Here is a 25,219-nt window from a genome sequence, read left to right as displayed (position 1 = left end):
GCCAGTGTTGAAATGAGATTCACCTTCCAGTCTGGTCAGCTTCTGTACATGGAATGGAGGTGGGCGCCATTTTGTCCCTTGCCTCAGGCAGCAACCTTGGGCTGGCCCTGACATTCATGCACAGAAGCCTGATTCTTGTGACCTTAATCCAATTACACTCCTATTTACCCACTATATAATGGTGCCTTCAGCATGATATCTGATTCCATGGAGATATTTCTGACATAATGTTTGGAGCTCAATCCAAATGTGACTGAAAAAGGAATCACGTCTGTGCTTCCATGTGGAATCATTATGTGGGCAGTGCAGTCTTTCCAGGTGTATCTTTGAACGTGGTCTTGCAGCCCTGAAAAAGTTGCACGGGGACTAATACCAATGAAACAGGGAAGTGCCTCCATGACTGCTTAATTAAAAAGTCTTGTGCCACCTTGCGGACTAGCAGATTTATTGTCAGTCCAAAGGGTTTTGCAGATTAGAACCCACTTCATCAGAAACATGAAATGCTGTCCAGTTGGGCAGATACACACATAAGGAGTAGACAGTGGAGCCAAAAGGCCCTGAAATGCAAGAGGCACAGGCTATGATAGTTCTATACAAACCTCTCTATATAAAGATATGTATACAAAATAAGTGACCATTCACAGCAGCAGTAATTGACAATATCACAATTTCCCTAGCTTTGCTGTTCTAATTTAACAACCGTAAGGGGAGAAAAGCCTGAAGCCTGGGTTCATTTGAGTCCTTTGTTAATAAAATCAAACACTGATAACTTTTAGTTCAGCAATTTCAAGCTGAAGTCTCCCTTTGAAGGACAATGCTTCCTTCCTTTGATGAAGTGGAGGCTAATCCATGGAACCTTATTCCACAATAAATATATTAGCCTTTAAGGCGATCATATCTTTGGTATTTGCTTAACAAGACTAGGTTGGCTGCCGCACTGGAATTCTTAAACTGTACCTATGAGCTCTGGCTGTTTTGTCAGAAACTACCTTTGTTGTTGTTGTTGTTGTTCAGTCGTGTCCGACTCTTCGTGACCCCATGGACCATAGCACGCCAGGCCTTCCTGTCCTCCGCTCTCTCCTGGAGTGTGCTCAAGTTCGTATTCATTGCATCGGTGATTCTATCTAGCCATCTCATCCTCTGCCGTCCCCTTCTCCTTTTGCCTTCAATCTTTCCCAGCATCAAACTACCTTTGGTCAGATATAAAAAGGGTTGGAGCTGCCCACAGCAAACAACTGAGTGTGTATATTGTTGGCAAAGAACTGCTGGATAAAATCTTGATCTAAACTGAAATGTTAAATCAGTGGCTAGAAAGAAGGCAGCAGATGTGATGCATTAGGGTGCTTGAACACACATAGGATGGTGTGTCTCACTGAACAATGCAAGCCCATTAATCTTGATAGCAGTGTTTATGATGCAGACTAGGAATAGAAGACAGACTTTTAAAAAAGAGACAAATCTAATAGGCAGGGCTGTGTGTCTTTTGCCTAGAAATCTGTCGCAAAGAAACACACATTCTGTACCTAGAATACAGTTGTACACACAGGTATGTGTACAATTTATTTATTCTGCTTCCAAGATTGAAATTATTAAAAAAAAAAAGCTGGCAAGGACTGTGATGACTGTAGGACTGAAAGGTAGGGAACTTGCAGAGGGACTAAGGTTAAGAGCTCTGCAGAGGACAGGAACAGTAGCTGCGGAAATATGGCATGAAGGTAGTGAGGGCAGCTGCTTGGTTGATGGTGAGAGTACAGATGGACTACTTGGCATATGGTCTTATATAGTGGCTAGATAGTTTAGTACTGGAGTGAGAAATGGGGCCGACGTCATAACAAATTAGCACAACCATGGCCTTAAGGATGTGAAGCCTGATCTTCCTTGGGGAGTTGAAGGACCTCAGAAATGAGGAGTGGGCATAACATTACATTTGCTTCGTTCTGTCATGTGTCCTCTCAAATCCCAATTCTGAACCAAGGAAATCTGAATTCTGTACTCTGAATAAATTATACAAATCAGTAATATGCAGTAATGTGTATTTAGTGTAATGTTACCAATTTGGAGACTTTGTTTTGAACTTGATACTTGATTTTTATTTTTATGTTACATAATGGGGATAGCAGTGAGTGGTGCTTCCCAACAATTTTTCTTATTGTTGATTCTTTAAAATGGTTTAGGTATATGTGTGCCTCTGTGTGTGCTGTTCATGTGTTTGTATGTAAATGTTTTTAATACTATGTATAATGTATTTCCTTGAAAACCACCCAGAGAGCTTCGGCTCTGCAGTGTATAGAAACGTAATAAACAAATGAATGAAATGAATGATCAATGCATCTCCATGCTGGGTGAAGCTTCACCTGTTGGATTCCTGCCTGTCATGCAGCTGTTACAGCAGGGCTGGTGAGGTTTTTTTCCCCGTCAATGGCTTCATTCCCTTGGGTAACCATTTGGGGGCTGCATGGTGGGTGGCACTAGTGTCACTGCCGACCCCTTTTGTGTCTCCCGCCCTCTCTGCTTTTTCCTCCCTGCCCAGTGAGTTGTTGGAGGAGGAGCAGATCATTCTCACCAGAGGTCTGAACTGATCCTTTACAGAGAGCTTTTGAAATTAGGCCAAGTTTGCCCACCCCTGTTCTAGAGAGACAGTAGATTTATCAGAAAAAAGATTTAGCCTCAAGACAGCGAAATAGCTATGCCAAGCATGAAAATACTGCCCCTTGAATTCAAAAGCCTTTTTGAGACATACTTGATGCATTTGCAAACATAACTCGACAATAATGAGGGCTAGAAACTTGCTTTTTAAGGAGGAAATCCTGTGGAATCTATTGTGGGGAAACAAATTCCAGGCAAAGCTGTCTGCATAGAAATTCACTGTAAGCGAGCCATCCTGATTATAACTCCTAGGAGACCGGATACTTTAGTGTCTGATAATGTAAGCAGTTTTGTTTTGGATTGTGCTACACCCACTTCCTAGCCATGAGGACAGGGCTGGTATCCTGCCTTTGGGGCACTGAGCCGTAGCTGACATTTTGAGCACTGGGTGAGCAGAAAGTCCTGCACGAACTGTGGGTCGAAGACAAATTTGTTTCTTCATCAGGCATGCTCTGTCTGCTTCATTACTGATTGGCAAAGCGGAACCTGGGGAACAGAGCCAACAAAGCAGTCAGTCACTGACACCGCGGTGGCAGGCCTGTTTGCGTGTGTGCATAACTCCAAGCGAGCCCGGCATGCAAGACAATTGCTGCCTCTGATCCACAGGAGCAAAATGTCAGGTGGCCTCAGTGGGAGCAAGCTTCATTTCCCTTATAAGCCAGGCCGTGCTAGAGATGGGAGGGGCGGGCTGTTTTTGCCTTTTGTGCCGAACGGAATAGTTGTGGGGAATATTATACATGCTGTGAAAAGCAGAGCTTCAGTGGTTGCAACTGCAAGAAAGCGGGCCTCTCTTGGGAGTCAGGAGCTGACCTGATGCTTATTTCATCATTGTTTATATGTGAGATTTGGCACAGGCGGGGGTGGAGGGGGGGGCGGTGTTGATTCTAAATGCAAACTTAACATGATGCCTAGGAATTATCCAGGAAAGGATCAAACATTCCAGTTTTGACCACGTAAGCTGACACAGAGGATACAATCCATTATCTTTTAAAATGCAAATGGCATCAGGGTATCTTTTTAAAAATCAGTTGATTCCACTGCCCCCCACCCCCTTTCCCTGACTTGGGGAGAAATAACATATTTGCTGGGCAATAAAAGAGAGGAGGTGAGCAAATATTAGGTAATTTTTGCGTTTTCATTTGTTTGGGGGCTTGTTTTTGTTTTTTGCAAGTGTTTAGTTAGGAATTGCTACCTGTTTTATTAAAGTGATTTTAATTTAAGCTGCATGAGTTTATATAAAGCAGTTCTGGTTTTATAATGTAAAAAAGCTGTACAGGTTATGTGATATTGGGCAACTGCCCTATATCTCTTTGTTATTGTTTTACTCTCAGTTCAGGGTAGTGTTGGTGGTGGGGAGATTAGCATGATTTGGGGGACGGGGGGGAAGCTGCCTGTGGACATACATGAGTGGCCTATGAAAGAAATTACATTCCGCCCCTCGCAATCCTTAAGACTGTAGGGTTGCCCGACAGCCAATATTTCATCTCTGTGGCCAGTTGCCAGAACAGCAAAATGTAAAGCCAGGGTGTTGGGCAGGTGGGAGGTGGGGAGTATGTTTAGTGTTTCAATTGTTGTTTTCCTACATTCTGCAAGATGAGTTTTAAAAACAAGCAAACAGTATAATGTACATCTGGGTACACATCCACAGGGACACAGTCTCCTTAGGTTCATATAAAATAGGACTCAGCGGGTAGTGTCCTTCATGAAGGAAGACAGTAGGAAAAAGATTGAAAGCAGCAGGTGGGCATTATTTGGCAAAACCTCTCAATGAACTGGGCAAGAACTGGGCAAGACTTCATTGGCCAGGGTGTGAGGCTTCAGTGAATACCCTGTATGCAGCTCTTTGTCCCTACAGCCTGTCTCTTCTCATTCATATGGGCCTTTCCTCCACCTGTTTTCCTCAAGTCTTTGAAGCAATAAATTATTATTATTATTATTACTGTTATTTCTAAATTCTTTGAAAATCTGAATCTTAAAAGCAGAAGAAATTATACAAAATAAGTAGAAATATGCAAACTTGTTTATATTATCATAATTTTAGAGTAGATTATATGGACTTTGTGAGAATTTGGCTTAATTTTTGTTTGTCCACAGTGCATATGGCCATAGAAATAACCTTTGGAGAAAGTGGTTGTTGTTAAATGTTAAACTGTAGTACGCTTGGCCAAATGCTTGGCCTCCTTAATTGGAGATAATACATTATGTTACTATTTATTTCTATGCCGCCTTTTGGCCAAAAAGCCCCCAAAGCCGCTCACAAATGTATATAAATACAACAGTCAAACTGTACAATAAAATACTATGACTATTTAAAACTAAAAATAAAATCCTAAAGCCCAAACACACCCTTCCTCATGTCCAGAAACAAAAACCAATCAGCAAAAATGCCAAAGGAGAGCTGGAGCAACCCTTCTTATAAGGTTTCCCAGGCATGGGGGTAGGGCAGAGCAGATGGAATAATGTACCCTGGTTGGAACAGCTGTCCCTCACCTGAAACAGTGCCTCCCAAGCTGCAGCTCCAGATCTCACTGCCTCGGTTATCCCCAAAGCCTGTGCATTTACATGGAATGTGTCAGTAATACTGGTGATTTGTGAGGTTCCTGTGTGTGCAGATCGCTTTACAATTGTATTCCATTCTTTTTACAACATCTCTGTGAGGTAGGCCACTACTATCCTTTTCCAAATGTGGGAATAGAAGCTGAGAGAATGACTTGCCAAAAGCCATCCAGTGTGTTCATGGCTGAACTGAGATTTTAACCCACATGTCCCAGGCCCAAGTCTAATTAACATGCTATCTACTGGACTACGCTAGCTGGCCACACCTTGAAAGGATGGTCCATTCTCACATGCAGTAATGATGATCAAATGGGCAATTAATTTGATTTATCCACATTGGCTGGCAGGCCCTGCAGTCCAGCATGTGATGTCTAGGGGGGTGAGAATGCTGCTCTCTGTGATGGATGTCTTATCTCATTCTTCCAGGCTGGGGAAAAAGGAAGCTCCTCCTGTCTGTCACATTAATGTGAAAACTATTGGTGGCACTGGTGCATTTTTTTAAATCCTCTTAAAAGATATGTGGATTTAAGAGTTCCTCTGAGGAATGGTAGGGATTGCTGGTTGTCTTGTGTCTGTCTTTGAGTGGAAGGCTGAAGTAGCTTGAACTCATGCTTTTAAAACCAGCATAAATTAAAAAATGTACATCTAGATATTGCCTCATGCGTCTCTTGCCTTTAGACCCCAATCACTTTCCAGCCCCTGAGATTTACACTTCACTTGGGTGAATTGCAGCAGCTGCTATACTACTGGAGACTACAGTGTTGTGTTTGGGGATTTCTTTTTTCCTTCTGTGGTATTTAAGGCTATTTCTGACAAAATGGTGCCCATGTTACATTTCTAGATTTGGGCTCCATAGTGGGATGCATGCAAAGGTAGCAGGTCTGAAGACCCAAGGGTAAATGGTGCATGAAATAAAAAATGCCTATGGCTTTTATGAAACAACAGGCTGTAGTAAAATGGTTCATAAGAGGGTAAGATAATTCTTTGAGGATGGAAATATTTCTGACTGGAGTGCTGGAGACCTTCCAAGATGCATAGTTAGTTTGTGTAGGGCAACAGCTCAGCTCAAGACTGGCACCCTGAAAGAAAATGTGCACCCTAGAATGCACTCCATAGTCTTCATCAGCATGCTGGAATTCCATGGCAGATGCGCAAAAGATTCCTCAGCGTACTTTGGGAAGTTTGAAATCCATTATGCTAGGGGTAGACTAGATTTTCCCCACTTACCTTTGGTGAATTAACACTCACTGCAAACTAGAGTTAAACTTGCAGCTACTTAGAGCTAAACATATCAATTACCTCTTGATAGAACAGACAAGAGTGGGGGGGAATGCAGTGTTTATACTTGGCATCAGATCTGACAGAATGCAGAACTGCTCCATTAAAGCCTTGTCCTATTGTGCTATTCCTTGGAAGCTTCTGGTCCTGGCTGCTGTCCAAAAGACTACCTTGGATAAGATTCAGCCTTAATATGACCAAAGAGAATGCTGCTCACGCATAAATCCATCTCTCAAATGCCACTGCTCAGAAACGATGGGGTGAACTGAGGATAGCAGGCATTGGTGTAGCCAGGCCATGCTTCAGCCTCTGAGCTCCCCAGAGCTGTGTTAAACTTCCCAAACCTGACTCATGGCGGTTGAGTTGCATTATTATTTAATAACGCAAATGCAGAATAACCACAATGCCTCTGGCCCTGGGGCTAAGCAGAGATGTAATAGCAAGCAGACCTTCTACATCCCAATGGTGGGTGTGAGAAGGAAATAAACACTTCCACATCTTTTTTCCCTGCTTCCTAACGCATGACCCACTGTCTTTTGTCTGGGGATGGGTGGAGCGGATGATGACACCAGGTGAAACAGTCTTACGCTTTATTGATTCTAGAGTAATCTCAAAAGCCCTGATTGTCTTGACACCTAAGACATACAAGGCTGTTATAAAAGCTATCTTCTGATATAGAACCCAGGAACTGTTTTTTTTAATATCTTTGTCACAGCTAGCATGGCCTGGTAACTTCCCGTTTAGATTTCTGCAACGTGTTGTACGTGGGGCTGCCCTTGAAGACAGTAGAGCAACTTCAGTTAGGACAAAATACGGCAGCTAGGGGACTGACTGGAACTGAGCATTGTGATCATTTTTTGCCAGTGTTGTATAATTTTCACTGGCTCCTAGTTCATTCCTGGGCCCAGTTCAGAGAACTGGTGTTAACCTATAAAGCTCTTCATGACTTGGGGCCACAATATTTAAAGGAACAGCTCTTCCCATGAGATAATCATAGGAAGCCCTACTCCAAGTGTCCTTGCATACGAAGGTAGGGCTGGTAGATGGCCACTCAGGAGTGGGCCTTTTCAGTAGTAGCCCCCCAGTTGTGGGATACCTTCCCCAGAGAGTTCTGGCTGGGACTTACTTTGTTATCTTTCCAGTGCCAGGCAAAGATCTCTTTATTCTCTCAGGTCTTTTAATTTTCTTGCATTTCTGCTGCTGTGTTGTGTGTTTTAGTACTTTTATCTCTGTGGTATTTTTAGGGGTTTGTGGTGGTTATTTTAGTCTCTCCTGCTTTTAATTGCTATTTTATTTGTTTTTACTGGATTGTTTTATTATGTTGTTTAGATCTGACTTATATGGGTTTTATTTGAGTTTGTTCTCATATGTCACCCTGAATGCTATTCGGTATAGGGCTACTAACACTTTTTTTAAAAAAAGAAGCAATAAAGAAACTGAATCCAGATACGGATTGATCTGGGCTGGGGTTCTGGCAAGAACTGCTGAACAGACGTAACTAAATGGGCTGCAGTATGCTGCTCCCAGTTGAAGGCAGGGGTGGGAGGCTCCCCCAAGAGCAGCTGCTTTCTTTGCCTTCAGTGGGCTGAGCCTAGGGGCTGGCAGTGGCATATTGGCCATGTCGCCCGAGGATGCAACCAGGACCCTTCTTCCAGGGACCTCCCTTGGGCGTTGTGGATGGGACTTTTGTTCCTTTGCACAGTGAATGGCTGTGCTCATCGCTGTTGTTTTTATCAGACGCTCTGTGCTGATACAGTTCTTACTTAAAAAAAACAAAAAAACATTTTGGGCACGTTTTATTATAAATGATAATATTTCTGCTTCCAAAAATGGTGGAGTGGGTGGGTTAAACGGAAAATAGGAGCAAAATGTTTACCAAAACCCTCAGCCTAGATCTGCCCTTGAGGTTTTGGGGTTGGGGTGCCGATTGCATGGTTTGCCTAGGGTGCCAACTGCTGGCAGCTCGTCTAGGGCACTCCTATCCTGCTCCAGACTCAGTGGTCACCAGTGTACATTACTTACACATTACCTCCTTGAGCACTGCCTGCTCCCCCCCCCCCAAGAACAGGCAGGAGATCCTGTTGGTACAAATGCTCCATTCAATATGCTTCTTGAAGCAGAGAGATACCTATCCCCACACCCCGCTGGGGTACTTCAAGGGCAGCATGAATCATGCCCCTGAGTGCCATCCTTTTTCTTTCTCTTGGATAACTAGCTGCCCTTAAATTCTGTCCTTCTCTTTTGCTCTGGTGGGGAGCAAAGTAAAGCACTGCAGTTGGAGACATTGCTATGATGGAAGCCAAGCCTGGGCCCTGGGTGAGCCTGTCTCCAGTGTCAGGGATTCTGCGAGCAGGCTAGGTAGGGGGATGAGGTGGAATTGCATTGTGCAAACTTCACAATGGCCCTTGCAATATATGGCCCTTCCCATCATGCTCACCTTCTTGTCATATACATAAAATGGGCCTGTGAAGTTGCTCAAAAGGCCTCTTTCTCATTTCTGAACAATCACATGCGCCCTCCCCCACCCCCAAATGTGGGATTATGGGAAAAGTAAAAAATGGTCAAATAGTTGACCTTCCAGCAAATCTGAGACCCACACTTCTTTCTTTTGGAAATGAAGCACTGCTGACCTACCTCATGAAAGCTTTTAATAGTTGCAGACACATCAGGGTATTTGTGCTGGGCTTGCGCCAGTGAGAACCTGTGCTATTCTTTCTGTTCCCCTCGCTGCTGAAGCTTTCTCCCATGTGGGTAATCACTTTCCAAGTGGCTAACCACTTTTCCCACTTAAACCACTTTCCCCATGGGTTTTTTAATCACTGTTAAGGAAGTGAAGACAGAATAAGAGGGGAAATGGAAGAGAAAGGCAAAGGGGACTATTGGTCTTGGAATGTGTAGGGAATATTCTGCCTCACTGCAGCACCAGTAGCATTTGAACAATATGTTGCTCTTACTCCTGTGGTGGAGTATACTGGAGGCTTCCCCTGTTCAGGGGTAAACTTCTGTCAGGGCCATCCCTGTCTTTAGGCAGAGTGAGGTATCTACCTCATGCGGCTGGTACTAGTTATCATGAAAGGGCAGCACCTTTAATGATAAGGGTTTTTTTTTAATGAGTCCTGGGACTGACTGTTGATTGTTTTAAAACTGTTATATTTTTGTACATTGGTTTTGTATTACATGCTTTTAGGGCTTTAATCTTTGTAAACCGCCCAGAGAGCTTTGGCTATTGGGCGATTCAGAAATATAGGAAACTAAATGAAATGTATTATTATTGTATTTTACTCCCAGGAAAAGGTGCTTGTGAGATTTTCTGGCTCAGGTGCCAAAATAACTTGACCAGCCTTGAGTACTATGTGCTTTGACTGTGGGGGCAGGTGGCATTTGCTGCTCAGCCTCAGGCAACAAAATCTCTCTGGCTGGCCCTGCATATCTGTGGTCTCTTCACAAACAGTATTGGTTTGGCGGCAGCCTGGTAAGTTTGAATATGAGTTTTACAGATGGTTTACTGCTACTGGATAACATTTTAATGAATATTCAACACCATAATCTTTTATCTGATGCTCTTACCCCTTTCCTCCTCCATCTTGACTGTGAAGGCCCCCAGTAGGTGTAGGACTTGCTCTAACAGGACAGCAATTCACAATGAAGACTGAAAAGTATCTGAACCATAATTATTCTATCCTCCCCATATTGATTAAAAAAAAAAAAAAATCCTGGTGCCTCACCTTTTAAAGCCTGGTAACTTCCTGCACCCTCCCTATCTCTAGCAGTTTCATAGCATATTTTTGAAGGAGAGGAATGAGATGAATTAACAGGGGATTGAGCAATATAGACAGTTGCCAAAAAAGTGAAAAAAGAAATTGGATTGTCAGGGCTCAGTGATGGCTAGGCACAGGATGAGGGAACTTTAAGACTTAATTTCCTGTTTGTGTGGATATTTCTGCTTCTGTCTCCTAGGAGATGGGGCTTGGGTGGTGGGGGAAGGGGGAGGGAGTGGGTTGCTTCTAGAATGCTAATGGCATCAGAACCATGGAGGTACGTATGGCTGCTTCGCAGAGAAGTGGGACAAGGGCTTTAGATATGAGGGGCATTCACCTTTTCTGTTTTGTGTATCGGGGACACAATAATCAGCAAGTCCCAGGACTGAAACATGCTGGTGCTCTCTCTCTCTCTCTCTCTCTCTATGCCCCCATAGTCATAGTTATTACCCCCTGAACAGCTGGTCCTACTACTTGAACCAGTCACAAGACTAAAATGTATTGCTTTATTGCATCATCAATGTGGAGCTGTTATTTGGTTGCTGAAGAACATTCAGATGTCTTTCTCCAAAGTGTTTCCATTTCAGAGAAATTGCATTTTCCCAGTAGATAAACTGCAATACTTTGCCATAGGGAGATATGTGATTGTATGTCCCAGACTCCTCAGCGCAGCTAGTGGTGGCAATTGTTGCAATGAGTGCTGTGTGGAATGTGGTTGTGTGTTGATGAGACCACTGTTGAAGAGCTCACCATGCTTATGCTATTTGTGAATGCATTATTTTATTGTTATTATTGTTCCAAGTTGAAGTTTATTTCATGGAATATACAAACTACTGTTGCATCAATAGTATCATGATGCATTCATAAAAGAATCTTTGTGCATGTGTTTAGCAACATTTGGCAGAGGCGTGTCTTCTCCCACAGAGTCATTCAGACCAGGAGTTTAAAAATAGCAAGGCTACTCTACCCTTCCCCATGCAGTAATGCCCCATCATTTCTAATGTATTGCTAAATTAAAAGGGCAAATCTTGTCCTCACTGTCTTTGGCCTGGAACCAAAGTATGATGCTGCTAGTGCTGGTATGGGGCTAACCAGCATGGTTCTACTTGCATGCTTCTCAGAGCTCTTGATTCCTCACTACAGTAATGGCAATCTAAAAACTATGTTCCAAGCATTTAAGCATACCAGATTACTGTTGAATTGAGTAATTATCCTCATTAGGGCATATGGGTGTCTAATGCAATTCCGGTTGAAGAAGTGAATAGATTGATTATCTGATGCATCTCTCCCCAATCCGCTTTCTTTCTCATTTGGAAGAGCCTGGGTAATAGGATCAAAAGGAAGTCCCTGTCCCCCGCAAGCTCTTCATTTGGATGAAGGATTGATAGCTTCAAAAGCTACATGTTGTAGAAAGGGTTGGCTATTAGTAACTAAAGCACTCTGAAACAGAGATACAGATAGATGAGAATACAGGCTCTAAAGTGGTAGAGCAGGAAATTCCCTGCATGAAGGAAGGAAGATCAGAGGGAGAGACAGGTACTGAAGATGTATCTCCTGAGATGAAGCCGGACAGAAATTGGGCTTCCTGAATGTCTCATGGGAAGTTTTATTGCTTCCTATGGGGAAATAGTCCTGTACGACACTTATAAAATACAGCACTAGTCCATTATATATCTTCTGCTGTCTCCTGCCTGGGGGATGAATCACCATAAACATAAATCCATCTTTCCCATTTATCCTCCCCCAGCCCAGTTTTGGAAGAAACGTTTTGGGGCTCTTTGCCAAATAAGAAAGTGAACTGAAGGAAATTGTTCTTTCTGAGCTAGAGAAGAACTAAAGGAATGTAATGGAGGGGAGAGGTACTTTGTTTCAAAAGAAAACAAGTTAGAGCATCAACAGTCTCAGACACTTGGGCGCACCTGAAAGTTTTTTATGCTCCATTTCCAGCCCTGCCTAGAACTGCTGCCTGCACATACAGTGCTGACACTTGGGGATATGGGGAAAAAAAATTCAGCCCAGTAAATGGACACTTTAGCATCATAAAACCAAGCATAGCGGGCTGTTAAGGAAAGAGCTTTATGCACTGGCAAAGGTAGTTTAAAAAAAAAGTGTGTGTGTGTGTGTGTGTGTGTGAGAGAGAGAGAGAGAGAGAGAGAAATTCTTTTTCCTGTTTTTACCTAGTAGCTTTCTCCCACCCACCCAAGTACTATCACTCTAACGGTTAATTTTCACTCTTCAGTTGAAGACTTGTGTAATGCACCTACTATACTTTCTGTATAAAGTGGTCGTTGAACTCTTTTTGCTGTTTGGTATATTCACAAAACACAGCACCTGATTCAATTTTATGTTGGCAATTATTACTTTTAAATGCCTTTGTCCCTATGATTTTTCTCCACAAAATGTCAAAATGGTTGTTCATGCTCTTGGCCTCTCCTTCTCTCTTTTTACAGGACAAAACTCAGCTTCATTCTGTCTTTTCGCCTCCGTTCTGATCAAGTCAGGATAGAGAGGGCATATGATTAATGGGAGCTGCATTCCTTGCAGTTTCCCCGGCCATTCTGCTGAGGTTTGTTTCATAGCCTTACTGATAATTTGAGAGAATTTTAGGTGTACATTTCATAAAGGAGGCAGAGTATGTAACAATTATCAGCTAATACATTTTAAATTTCCAGCGTTATTATTTTGGGGGAGTAGATCATTTTAATGCTGCAAGTAAAGTGTGTGTGTGTGTAGACAGACTGGCCTCATAGCAGAGTAGAAGGATCAGTGTAGTAGGCTTTTGGAGAAATTCTTGGATCGGGGATAACTATTCTGGTAAATGCTAGTTAGAGTAGGCTCAGAATCCCAGTGTTCTTAGTGTTAGAACAGCACTAAGCAGATACCTAGAATTAGGCTCTTTAATAACTACCAATGATTTTACCCCTTCGTTCCATGCTTTCTTTCCAGTTACTGTTCCTTAACACTATGATTGTAGCCTAAAGTCAAAGGGAGATCACCCACTGGCTTCATTGGAAGTTAAAAAGCAGCTGCAAATCATCTCAGAGTAAGCTAATAACATCCATGATTTCTAATAAGGAGGCCCAAAGATCTGTATAATGGGTCAGCACACAATCTAGTTGTCCTTAGTTCACAATGTGAACAACATCTTCTGCCTTTTTAAAACAAAAGCAAGTTGCTAGCCCCCAGAGTTGTTCCTGATAAGCTTGAAGAATGTGCAGTCAGTACTGGCTAAAAGCTCAGAGATCATAAGGAGACTATGAACCTGGCAAGGTTTTTGCAATTGTTGCAAAAGTTGACACGTTTAAGGTGCCACGAGCCTTTTATTATGATAGTTCTAAGGCACTCTCTTCCATGGGCTAAAGTCCATGTATCTTCCTGGTATTCCAGGGAGCTGAGACAATATAGTTCTAATTTCGAGGGGGTAGCTGTGTTGTGATTATCACCACCAGTACTGTCTACACAGAATTTCCTTCTGACCTACTTGTTTACAATTCTTCCCCCCTCCCTCCTCCCCCACCACATGAAATGTGTAACAAAACAAACTCTCCATAATGCATCTGATGGACTATAGTCCATGAAAGCTTATTATGCCAGAATAAATTTGTTAGTCTTTAAGGTGCCACGAGCCTTTTATTATGATAGTTCTAAGGCACTCTCTTCCATGGGCTAAAGTCCATGTATCTTCCTGGTATTCCAGGGAGCTGAGACAATAAAACAGCAGGGATGATGCCTCAAGAGATGGTGACAGAAAACTTAGGATGCATCTAACTGAACATGTTAGAGCCCATTTGAAGGCTTACTCTGTGTCAGTGATGGTGGTGAAAAAACATCTCCACCATCATTGCATTCACACTGTACCTTCCAGCACTGCTTTTGAGAGTGGTTAAAGGCTCAGGGTTTTATTAAGTCCAGCCCTTGATGACATGCCTGCAAGGCACTTTGCAGATGAAATAACTTGTTTTCATTCTGAATTAGATGTTGCATTGAGCACAGGTCCTCAACAGGTGCTCTCCATGGCCTCTGCTTGTCAAGTGCCTGAGGATGTAGACAAGGTCCTTGGAGAAGTGTTCTCAACCATATGTGTACTCAACCTTCCCGTTTCTGGTTGATTCCTCCCAGTCAAGACAGGCTGGCCAGGATGGTCCATGTTGTGGTAAATGCATCTCTGTGAGAAGGGGTGGATCAGACCAACTGAAGGAGGCAGTTGTAAGACCCCTGCCAATTTGTTTGTTTGTCTGTCTAGACTCTCAGGATTTAAGAGTACCAGCCAGTCTCTAATCCACCATTTTGGGGCGAGGCGATGGGAACACAGGTCCAGGTCCTTCGATATGCTTCAAATTATCTTGATCCGTATTAGTTTGGCTTCTGGCCTGCTTTTGGAATTAAAACTGCCTTGATCACCTTGATGGATGAACTGGTCAAAGAGATAGACAAGAGGGAGTGTGACCTTATAGATTGTCTCAGCATTTCAACTGGTTTTGATTCCATTGACCATGGTATCCTTCTTGACCACCTGATAGGACGACTGGGAGTTGGAGTTAGTAAATCATGGTGGTTCCACTCTTATTTGTCTGGTAGCCTGGGTCCGTAGTGTTGGGAAGGTGGTGGTAGGGTTTAACCTATGGAGTGCTACAAGGATCTACCTTATATCCCATGTTCTAGGAGAAGTCATCCAGAAATTTGGGGTGAGGTGTCATCAGTATAATTGCTGTATGTTCCATCTTTGTCAGAGGTTAGATTAATGACAAGTAGTAGCAGTATTTTTTCAGTATTGGCACCTCTCTCTCCAAAGGACGACACCAAGCTAGCCCAGTTTTTACCTTTAGAAGGCTTATGTAAAGGTTTTTTTTCCCCAGCAGGACTTTGTGGGGTGAAGCTTGGCTGGCTATATGAGCTGTCATTGATATTTGTCCTGAATCTGCCAGATAGATGTTTCTAGTTTGCTCTCCTGATAATACTGTTTTTATAATGATGATGATGTGCATAATTTATATGGTTATTGGTTTATATTATTTTAATTGGTTTTAAATAATATTGTTGTTCTAAGGGCTTTCTAGAGCAACGTTTGCTGGTAGTACACATGATTTTATATATATGCTGTGTAAGCGGGTCTTGGACCCTCTTTCTCAGGCCTAAAAAATACAGACATCTTGTTTATTTATGTTCATGTAAAAATCTGATACAGATTTCAAGATTAGTTTATCTTTGTTTGGGCGTGGGGTTGTTTGTTCATTTGTTTGGTTTGTTTTGATGCCTGGAAGGAAATGACTCAGCTACTTCAATGTATATCTGGGGGAGCTGCCACCTAAAACTTGTCCGGATCACCCATGCCACGCTGCAGGCCCTCGGTTTTGTTCAGTCCCTTTAAGGCCAGAAGTGTCTTGTTTATGCCAAATTGTAGGCCAAGTTCAATACGTTGAGTGGATAGGTCTTTTCAGTCCACTTAGTGTGAGTGAGGGCTGTGTTTGCAGCATCTTCCTCCCAGAAGCAATTTATTGAGTCCTTCCCTCCTTTCAAGTGTGGTAAATGTGAGTTTGAGTGATGGGAGCTCTCTGGCTAAGAGATTCGTATTACACAGGAGAACAGTCTCCTGCCAATATACAATTAAGATCCGTCTGTGATGGCTGCAGCCCAGCCGAAGTCGGGTGTCTTAAGAAACCTTTTGACTGTGTCCATCCCAATTTAGTCTGCTGGGGTGACTCTTCCAGCCCCTTCAGAACACTTCTTAATAGCTAGCATGAGTGTGATCAAAACTGAGCATAATTTCCGAAGAAGGCTTATGAGCACAACGCTGTCCTTGCCTCCAGCAGACATTAAGAGTGAGCAAGTGCATGCATGTGCCTCCCATCCCAACTGCCTCTTGGAGCCAGAATTCTACCTCAGATATAAACCCAGGAAAATTCAATTGAGCTAACATAGAGAGAACAGATGTTTGAGCTTTTGGGGAGAATCTGCTGAGTCCTTCCCTATCTGGAGCTAGAGTCTGTGTCCGGGCAGCAGTTTTCCACACTCTTAGATGTGTGATTCAGCAGTAAGCCAAAAATAGGACCCAGGAAAAAGGTGTAAAGCTGAGTGTTCTTTTGCACTGCAGTCTCTACAGAAAAGCGCTTTTGGACTGAGAGAGCCATGTGGGTAATGCTAGCCCACAGATCTGCTGCTTTGGGCAGGGTGGGGATGTCAGGACAAGAATCTCATGTAGCTTGCTGTTGTTGGGTTCTCTCTCCCTCCCTCTCCCCCCCTCCATTTATATGTGTATTTATATGCCACCTGTCACTATGAAAGCATTCTGACAGAGGGAGCAATCCTGTGGCCCCATGACAGCATCTGGGGAGCCATAAGATATTTCAGATCCCTGGATCTAAGGTCAGAGACAGTGTTCCGACCTTGGAGCCAGGAATCCCCCTGCCCCCTCACAGCCAGCATAGAGAGAACTGTGCTGGCTGCCTCTCTGAGGTTGCAAAAGCAACCTCGGAGAGGGAGGAAAGGGGCCATTTCTGTGTGCAGGGAGGGAGGAGACAAGAGACCAGCATACGAAGTATCCCCAGGCCTCTCCAGACTCCTTCCCTCCCCCTGCACAGCACCCCAGCTAGACAGGCGAGAAAGTCTGTCTAGTGAAAATGCAGAGCGGGAGGAGCAGGGAGGCAAATATCGCCTCTGTCTCTCCTCCCTCTCTGCATTGGATGCCTGTAAGCCTCCAAGTTCGGAAAGTTACAAGCATCAGGATAGGACTGTGCCCTTAATCCCCTTCCAGGAAAGCACATTTCCACAGGTAGTTCTCTTACTCCCATGGTCCTCCCATTGGACTGGCCCCAATTAACAAGTGTCACTAAACAGGATAAATGGATGGCCTTTATCAAGAGAGTGACAGGGGGAGTCAGACCTTGCTCCTCTTACTGAATCTCTCTGCAGCTTTTGATACCATCGACCATGGTATCTTCCAGGACCAGCTCTGTGGGATGGGTATTGGGGGCACTGCACTTCAGTGGTTCTGCTCCTACCTCTGGAATCAGTCTCAGAGAGGGATGTTGGGGGAGTGTGCTTTCGCCCCCTGGCACCCAATGCTCTTTATCATCTATACGAAGCCACTGGGATCCAGGGATTTCGAGCAAGGCGTCATCAGTATGCAGATGACACCCAGCTCTATTTCTCCTTAACATCTCAATCAGGTGTGGCCGTGCAGGCTCCAGACCGGTCCTTGGATGCAGTGGTGGGCTACGTGAGGGCCAATAACCTGAGTTTGAATCCTGGCAAGATGGAAGCACTGTGGGTAGGTGATCATGGGTTCGGGAAATAGGTTAATTGCCTGTCCTGGATGGGATTTCACTCCCTCTGAAAAAACAGGTGCATCATTTGGGGAGTGGTCCTAGATCCATCTTTGTCACTGGAGGCTCAGGAGGCCATGGTGGCTTGGAGCGCCTTGTAGCAGCTTCGGCTGGTTTGCCAACTACAGCTGTTCTTTGACTGCGATAGCTTAGGCTGGTGGTATGGGCATTGGTAACCTCAAGGTTGGATTACTGTAATGTGCTCTATGTGGGGTTACCCTTGGGCCTGGTCCAGAAGCTGCAGCTGGTGCTAACAGGGCCCTCTTTTCAACAGTGTGACACACCTCTGCTAAAAAAAACCTGCACTGGCTGCCAGTAAGCCACTGGGCCAAGTGTAAAGTTCTGTTGTTAGCCTATAAAGCTCTAAACAACTTGGGACCAGATTACCTTAGGGATCGCCTCTTTCCTGATGCCCTTGCCTGGTCTTTGCCATCCTTAGGAGGAACGCTTTTGGTGGTGCCACATGTTCCCAAGGTTTGCCCCAGGAGTACCTGTAACAGGGCATTCAGTGTTGCAGTACCTGCTGAAATTAGGCAAATGTCTTCAGTTTTGATCTTTAGACAACTCCTTAAGACCCACCTCTTCACTCAGGCCTTCTCCAAGGCATGACCCAGTTGGTATAATTATAATTTTATTCTTGACCAGTGATTATTTTATTGTGCATTATTGTTATATTTTATGTTGTTATTGTTACGTTAATTACTTTGATAGTTTACTGGAAAGCAGTATATAAACTTCTGTAATAAATAAGCTTTGAGTCCCATACTTGATCGGTTTAGACTCCAGAAGCAACACTTCATCCACCAAAGTGTCCTTTTGTAAAATACAGGCTTCTTCTGTGGTGAGTGTGGCTCAGATTACCCATCCAGGGTGATCTGATATCCATTTGATATCAACATGGGAGCATACTGTGTTTTAGATTACTAATTAAGTCTTAGGGCCATCAACGGTGAGCCATAATACAGAAATTAGAATTATTTACCTTTTTAAAAAGTATGATTTTAATTTCATATTATGAAATACAAATACATCTTGGTAAATTTTTAAGTCGAGTAACATTTTACAAAATTGGTATATATTCCAATATATACAAAAAGTAAAGTGAATATTGCTTCTACATATCATGACTAATGCTTCTGCACATAAAGCAATCTATCAAAGCATTAAAATATAAATACTATATAATTACTGTCAGTGCATAAATTGAGTCCACTTTTTACTAATCTAAATCTTACTATTGTAATCTAAATCTCACTATTCCTTGATTTATCTTATATTTACCGATTTCCAAATTATTTTCTGACTCAAAGTCTAAACAGGGTTTCCAGTTATTGAACAAAAAGTCTTCCTTTTTCTTCCCATCTCTTATTTGTACATATTCTTCTAATTTTACCATTTTTGCTATTTCCCATACTTTCAAGAACTTTTAACAGTAAGCATCTCATTATTTCTCCATTTGGTGGCTACTAATATTTTGACTGCCACAAATTCCAAGCTATCTCCTGATGTTTGTGTAATACTACCTCTTTCACATATGCTAATAAGAAAACAATTGGGCCTAATGATATGTCATAACCTAACATAAATTTAGCTGTGCTTCCTATTCCCCCCCCCATGTACCACATAATTGTTTACCTTTTGATTTCTTTTACAAATTGCCTGTTTGCTGCCCTTTTCTCTTTGTGCTTTATCTATAAAATACCTGTTTGGTTAAATCTCGAGGTTTGTGCAACTCTGTAAACAAATGTAACTAATAACCACACATAGCTAGACACTTAACTATCATTAATGGTCTGAAGAATGGGTACTGTGTGAGGTTGGAAAGACCAAGCACAGACATGGATATATGCCCTCAATCTTTAGAAATCCCTCTGAAGAGGATTTGCACCTTGAGGGAGAAATAGATGTTGATGGGCTTGTGGCACCTATTCCACCTCTGTGGATAAGGCCAGAGGAAGAATTATTAGAGAACCCACAAGACCTTGTATTAAAGGGGTACTCAGATCTCCTGAGATAAGTAGGTTTGTGACATCTGGATCCCATATCAGGCTGCCAAACCTTTCTTTGAGTAGAATTTATTTTATGCCAGAACGCAACAGTTGTCTAGAACATAATGGATATCAATTTATCATCCCCATAGCACTACATATGCAAAGGTGATAAAACTCCAAACATTCCCTTGCTCTTTTGTTTATATGGTAACCTAATCCTATAGCTCTTTCCGAATTGTATGCCATGCTGTGGCACAGAGAACAAAGAAATGCATGGGGTGCTAACCCTAAGGGAGAAGGCACTCAGTGCGAGAGACAACCTTTGGAGTATCCGCCTTTGCTAGCAGCAGCCAATAAGAAAGAGAGGTTTGCTAGAAGGTATTCACCTCCCTCGCCCCCACCGTGTTGCAGGTCTCCGCATATGGCCATGTGCTGGAAGGGAGTTCTTAACAATCCCTGTTATGGCTGGAGTTTATCCTTGCTCTTATGTAACTGTTGCATTAAATGTAATTAAACATGACACTGATGAGCCAAGGCAAGCTGCCCAGAACAAGTGTAATGAGGGAGGCTTTTACAAGAGCAGTGCCTTTTCCCCAAAGCTGGGCCAAACCCAACTGTCTGCAAGCTAATGGCAGCCAAGGCCCTGTGCTAGGGTGGCCCCTTCTTGCTGGCTCACACCCAACCTCTGAAGGAGACATATTCTCTCTCTCTCTCCCCCCCCCTCCCTCCCTCTCTCCATCCACCCTACATCTCAGTCACATTATAATGCTTTAATGGCTTCTACGAAAAAGTGGCACAGAGGTTGGCAGCCTGACTGCCATTTGAATGGATGCTGGGAGTGGTGGGGGCTGGCCAAGCTGGCCAGAGAGTGGGGAAAGTTCTGCACCAGATCCTGTGCTCCCAAAGAGGTAATGTAGTATGGATTGCACATGAATGCCAGGTGAGGGGCAGGGATTACCGCAGCATGGAGCTGCCATTCCTTCCTGTTTCTTCTGTCACAGTAGAACCGTGATGAAAGGTAGGAGTCTTCATCTGCATGATTTTGGGGCAAACAAATTACATCACCTAGCAAGTGTTTGCTTGTTTTAATGTACCCCATAAAACAGGTGCTAGTATTTCAGTAAATCCTGGCCCAAGGAATGAGATTTCCTCATTTGTACAGGTGTCTTCATGAAATGCCAAAACAGATCAGTAAATCTGGGCAGAGTGGGCACTGGTTTATGCAGCAAAGGGATGATTATGCAGCATCTAAGCCCTTATGGGCCCATATGTTGTTTCACTGGCATACTCTGGTATGGAAGATTGGACTACCACTACTCAGTGAACTAAGCAGCAGATGTTTACATGAAGTTGATGCTGGTATCTTGATTTCTCATTAATAATTGCAGCATCTGTAATCCCTCCAGCTGGGCTAGTTTAGTTGCTAGGATCTAGGGCTTCCAAGGGATGCAAGGAAGCTTGTGAAAGAATGAAGCCAGGAAGAAGCTGATTGGTGGGAGATTCAGGACAGATAAAAGGAAGTACTTCTTCACATAGCGCATAGTTAAACTATGGAATTCACTACCGCAGGATGTAGTGATGGCCGCCAACTTGGATGGCTTTAAAAGGGGGTTGGACAAATTCCTGGAAGAAAAGGCTATCAATGGCTACTAGTCTTGATAGCTATGTGCTACCTCCAGTACCAGAGGCAGCGAGCCCTATGTACCCCCAGTTGCTGGGGAACATGGGTGGGAAGGTGCTGTTGCGCTTGTGTCCTGCTTGTGGGTTCCTGGTCGACAGCTGGTTGGCCACTGTGTGAACAGAATGCTGGACTAGATGGACCCTTGGTCTCATCCAGCAGGGCTCTTCTTACATTCTTATGAGGAATGTTAATTGGGCAGATACAATATAAAACTGTCCTAACAGGGGTGTGATTGCTATTCAAGTGAAGTTGTTTCTTTGTTATGATACGAACACTCTTTCCCCCTGCTTTCTCCATCTAGTGGCCTTACAAAGCTATCACCATGCAGGGATGTATTCACTGTACTCACACCAGCCTCTACCAAGTGACTGTGACCTAATATTTCTTCCCCATATAATACATTTGGGGGTGAGGGGGGGAGCAAGAAGCTTTGCAGCGGAGACTGTGCATTCCACTTCTTCCATCCTCCTTTTCTCCCCCTTATTTTCTTTGCATCAGGAGAGAAGCTTTGCAGCAGAGACTGTGCATTCCACTTCTTCCATCCTCCTTTTCTCCCCCTTATTTTCTTTGCATCAGGAGAGATGGGCATTTCAGGGCTGATAGAGGGGAAGTACACAACCTTCGAGGATTTTTTTAAAACCTGAAAATAAAGTTAAAAGCAAGTTAATGCAGTGCCAGAGCATTGCTGAGGATGAAGAGAGAAGCCTTGTTTACCACTTGCTTTTAAAAAGCAATATATTTCTTAAGTGACACACTGGGGAGCACTCTACCTTCAAGAAAAATAGGGGGATGACAAACTTTTACCTTCTTTGTTAAAGGTCACAGAATGCTGGGAGCATTGGGAGTGGGACGGGGGTTGCCCCATGTCACTAATAAGGGCTGCAGGCAGTATGCAAATTAGGGACCGTGACATTTGTGCAGCAATGGTGCCCTACCTGGGAAGAAAAAACACAGTTTCCCAGTGATAAAATATTGTGGTTGGGCTACTGAAGAAAATGTGAAATCCCCACAACAAAGGCACTGCTCAGAGGGAAGATGTATGCGCACTCCAAACACCAAATGAGAGTAACTTGGCGTTTATTGCACTATAAACTGACCATCTGGAAAGGTCATTAGATAGCTGAAAGAGGCCAGTGACCCAAGCACGGAAGGCATTTTCAGGAATTGTGAGGTGTTTTAACCTGTTTGTTACTGCAGTTTCTTTTAGGCCCCAGTTTCAGGAAAGGAGGAGAATAATGTGAGCTGCCAGCTCGTGACCTGGTCAGTTCCAGTCTCCTCTGAGGCACGAGGGGGTTGAGCTGTTCTGACGGTGAACCTGAAAGAGAGTTTCTGATGTTGATGGCTGTCGGGTGAGGGCTGGTGCAGGCATGGCCTCTGTCTTCTCATGCCCTGCGTCTTCTCATGCCCTGCGGTGCATCTGCTTTTTCTTTTGCAGATGGTGAGCGACTGGGCGAGGTGACAGACCCTGGCAGGCGAGCGGCTGGAGCCCATGCATCCTCTCCTCAGAGGAAGGCGGAGGACTCCAGCGAGAGCCGGGAGGATGAGCAGATGGTAATCTCACTTGCGCCTGGCTTCTTGCTGTGCGTGTGTGTGTGTTTGTCTGGAGAAAGAGATATCTCCCTGCGATTACGATGCATAGTAGAGAAGAGGGATGTGACTCTTCTTAATCCCAGTGTCCTTGGGGGCTGGGAGGGTGCTATGCTGAACGGCTTCTGAGATTGGGACATATTATTTTAAATGCCTTTCACAACAGCAGGCAGAGTCACCCTTATCAGTATCACATGGCAACTTATGTTAATGACGTATAGATGAATTCTCAGGGTTCCCAAATTTTGGCCAGCCTTGATTGGCAGCCCAACATTTCCAGGGCGATAGCTGGGTTAATCTGTTGCAGCAAAAACAACAGAGAATCTTAAAGCAGGGGTGCAGAACTTCCGGCCAGTGGAGTATCCCAGTCTGGCCCACACAGCCTCTTGTGGCTCCTCCAGGGGGCAGAGCTTAGGCTCCAAGCCCCGCCACCTGGAGGAATCACCTCAGATGCTGAAGATCGGAGATAGCAGTGGGGATTCCCCTGTGTCTGATCTCAGAGTGGAGATAGCAATGGGGATGTAGGACTTGCTGTGTCAGGGAAAGTGGTTGCTCTCCCCGCGTGTGCATGAGTCCCAACACCCCTTATCCCCGCTGCTAATTCCCAATCTGAGATCAGAAATAGCAGTGAGGATGAGGGGTAGCACTTACCCATGCTAGGAAAAGTGGCCACCCTTCCCCTTCTGCTTAGCCTGCCTCCTTCCTGCAATGGGGGAAGGAGGTTGGGCGCATGAAGCAGTTGAATCCCCTTAGCTCCTCCATTGGAGAAGCAAAGGGGACTCAGATGTTTCTCCTTCGTGCATCCATCTCCTTCCTCCATTGTGGGAAGAATGCAGGACACATGAGGACAGGGCTGAGCCAGCTTAGTCTCCGTTGCTCCCCATCAGAGGAACAACAGGGGCTGTGTTGCATGCAGGGCTTCCCTAACCAAGAAAGCCCGCACACAGCGAAGCCTGGTCCACCCAGGGCTTGGGCCAGGGAGCAAATGATGTCAGGTGGGCATAGCCATACCCAGTGATGTCAGGAGTGTGGCCACATCCACTTGACATACTTGCCTGCAGAGGGCTGGATGAGGAGTCATCCAGGTCCCCACCCAAAAGTAGTTCTGCATCCCTGCCTTAAAGGCTAGCAAATTTATTATGGCATAAGCTTTCATGGACTAGTGTCTACTAATATGAAGTATTATCTTGAGCTATACACATGGTTTAGGGGTTGGGAAGAAAACAGCGAGGTCAGAGGGAAACAAAATGCAGAAAGTACAGACAGTGACAATCACATTATTAATTGTGGCCATTTACAAAACACTTACTGCGGATAACACAAACATCCTCATGTTGACCTTGTTCACACGCTACAACAACCCACAGAAGGTTGCCGCCATTGTTTGTTTCAGGGTGGCTTGTCATGACATCTGAACCTGGCGCAGTTTCCTCAGCACACACCACACACAAGCCACCATGAGAACCAATAGCTTGTTGTTGGGATGTTCAGGGTGGCTTGTTTTCAGAGTGGCTTGTCATGACGTACAAACGTGGTAGAGTGGGTTAGGCATGGCTTATCAAAAAGGTCTTCAGTGCCACCTAGCAGGAGTGGCAAACCCCCCTGTCACTTCTTGTGATCTCACTTGTGCGCCTCCCACCACCATCCTCCAACCTCCCTCACCATCTGCTCCTCTTCCAATACATCATCGTCTCACTAGACAGTGACACCTTTTCCTGCCCCCCACCTTCAGGGAGATTTTCACATATTTTTTTCCACCTTCAGGGGGATTTGTGCAAATTTGACTTCTTTTTTTAACTTTTGGGGAGATTTGTGCAAAATTGGTAGTAATTACTGGGCTTATTTGCAGTAACAACTGCACTTTAGCGAATCTGTGCAAATCTCCTCGAAAGTTTTTTTAAAGTAACATTAAATATACGCAAATCTCCCTAAAAGTTTAAAAAAATCACATTAGTACAAATCTCCCCAAAGGTGAAAATAAAATTCTACAAATAAATCTCCTCCGCTAACAAACATGTTTGTGCTCATTAGCAAAGTAGGCTGCTGAGGCTGTGCTGCAAAGATCCATGGGATACATGCTGGAACTGGGCAGGAGGACTAGAAGGGACATGAGCCATGGCAACCAACAGAGCACCTGATCATCTGTTGGGAGTAATGTGGGTTAACGAGTGAACAACCAACCCACTGTGACTTATTTTCAGCGTGGCTTATCATGATGTGCGAACCAGCCCATTGTGTAGGCTAATTATCACATACAGTAGGTTAAAAAAAAAAAAAACCCTATCCAAATTCAAGCTGCAGGATAGATTTGAACTTCTTGATGAATTGTAACTCAGCAGTTTCTTGTTATAGTCTTCCTTTGCTGCTCCTTTACTCCACAGTGGCCACTTTTAAGGTCAA

At 44.0% G+C, this 25,219-nt stretch overlaps 1 protein-coding gene and 1 long non-coding RNA gene across 2 annotated transcripts in view; one reads left to right on the top strand and one right to left on the bottom strand.

Annotated features, from left to right (window-relative positions):
* Positions 1–1,198, bottom strand: part of LOC146357888 (uncharacterized) — a 36,658-nt gene extending 35,460 nt beyond the window's left edge. Inside the window, exon 1 of the long non-coding RNA XR_014786923.1 lies at positions 990–1,198. This is a non-coding gene — a long non-coding RNA (uncharacterized LOC146357888). The remainder of the gene's footprint in view (positions 1–989) is intronic.
* B4GALNT4 (beta-1,4-N-acetyl-galactosaminyltransferase 4) overlaps positions 1–25,219 on the top strand; it is a 210,301-nt gene that overhangs the window by 85,222 nt on the left and 99,860 nt on the right. The window contains exon 2 of the mRNA XM_084828719.1: positions 22,668–22,783. Within this exon, the coding sequence (XP_084684845.1) occupies positions 22,668–22,783 (116 nt within the window). The remainder of the gene's footprint in view (positions 1–22,667; positions 22,784–25,219) is intronic.

Source organism: Heloderma suspectum, chromosome 1, assembly GCF_057233095.1.
Source record: "Heloderma suspectum isolate Gila_16-S chromosome 1, 16-S_ref, whole genome shotgun sequence".
NCBI classification, from domain to species: domain Eukaryota; kingdom Metazoa; phylum Chordata; class Lepidosauria; order Squamata; family Helodermatidae; genus Heloderma; species Heloderma suspectum.
The sequence above is the reverse complement of the archived record's forward strand: the minus strand, read 5'-3'. Positions and strand labels throughout refer to the sequence as shown.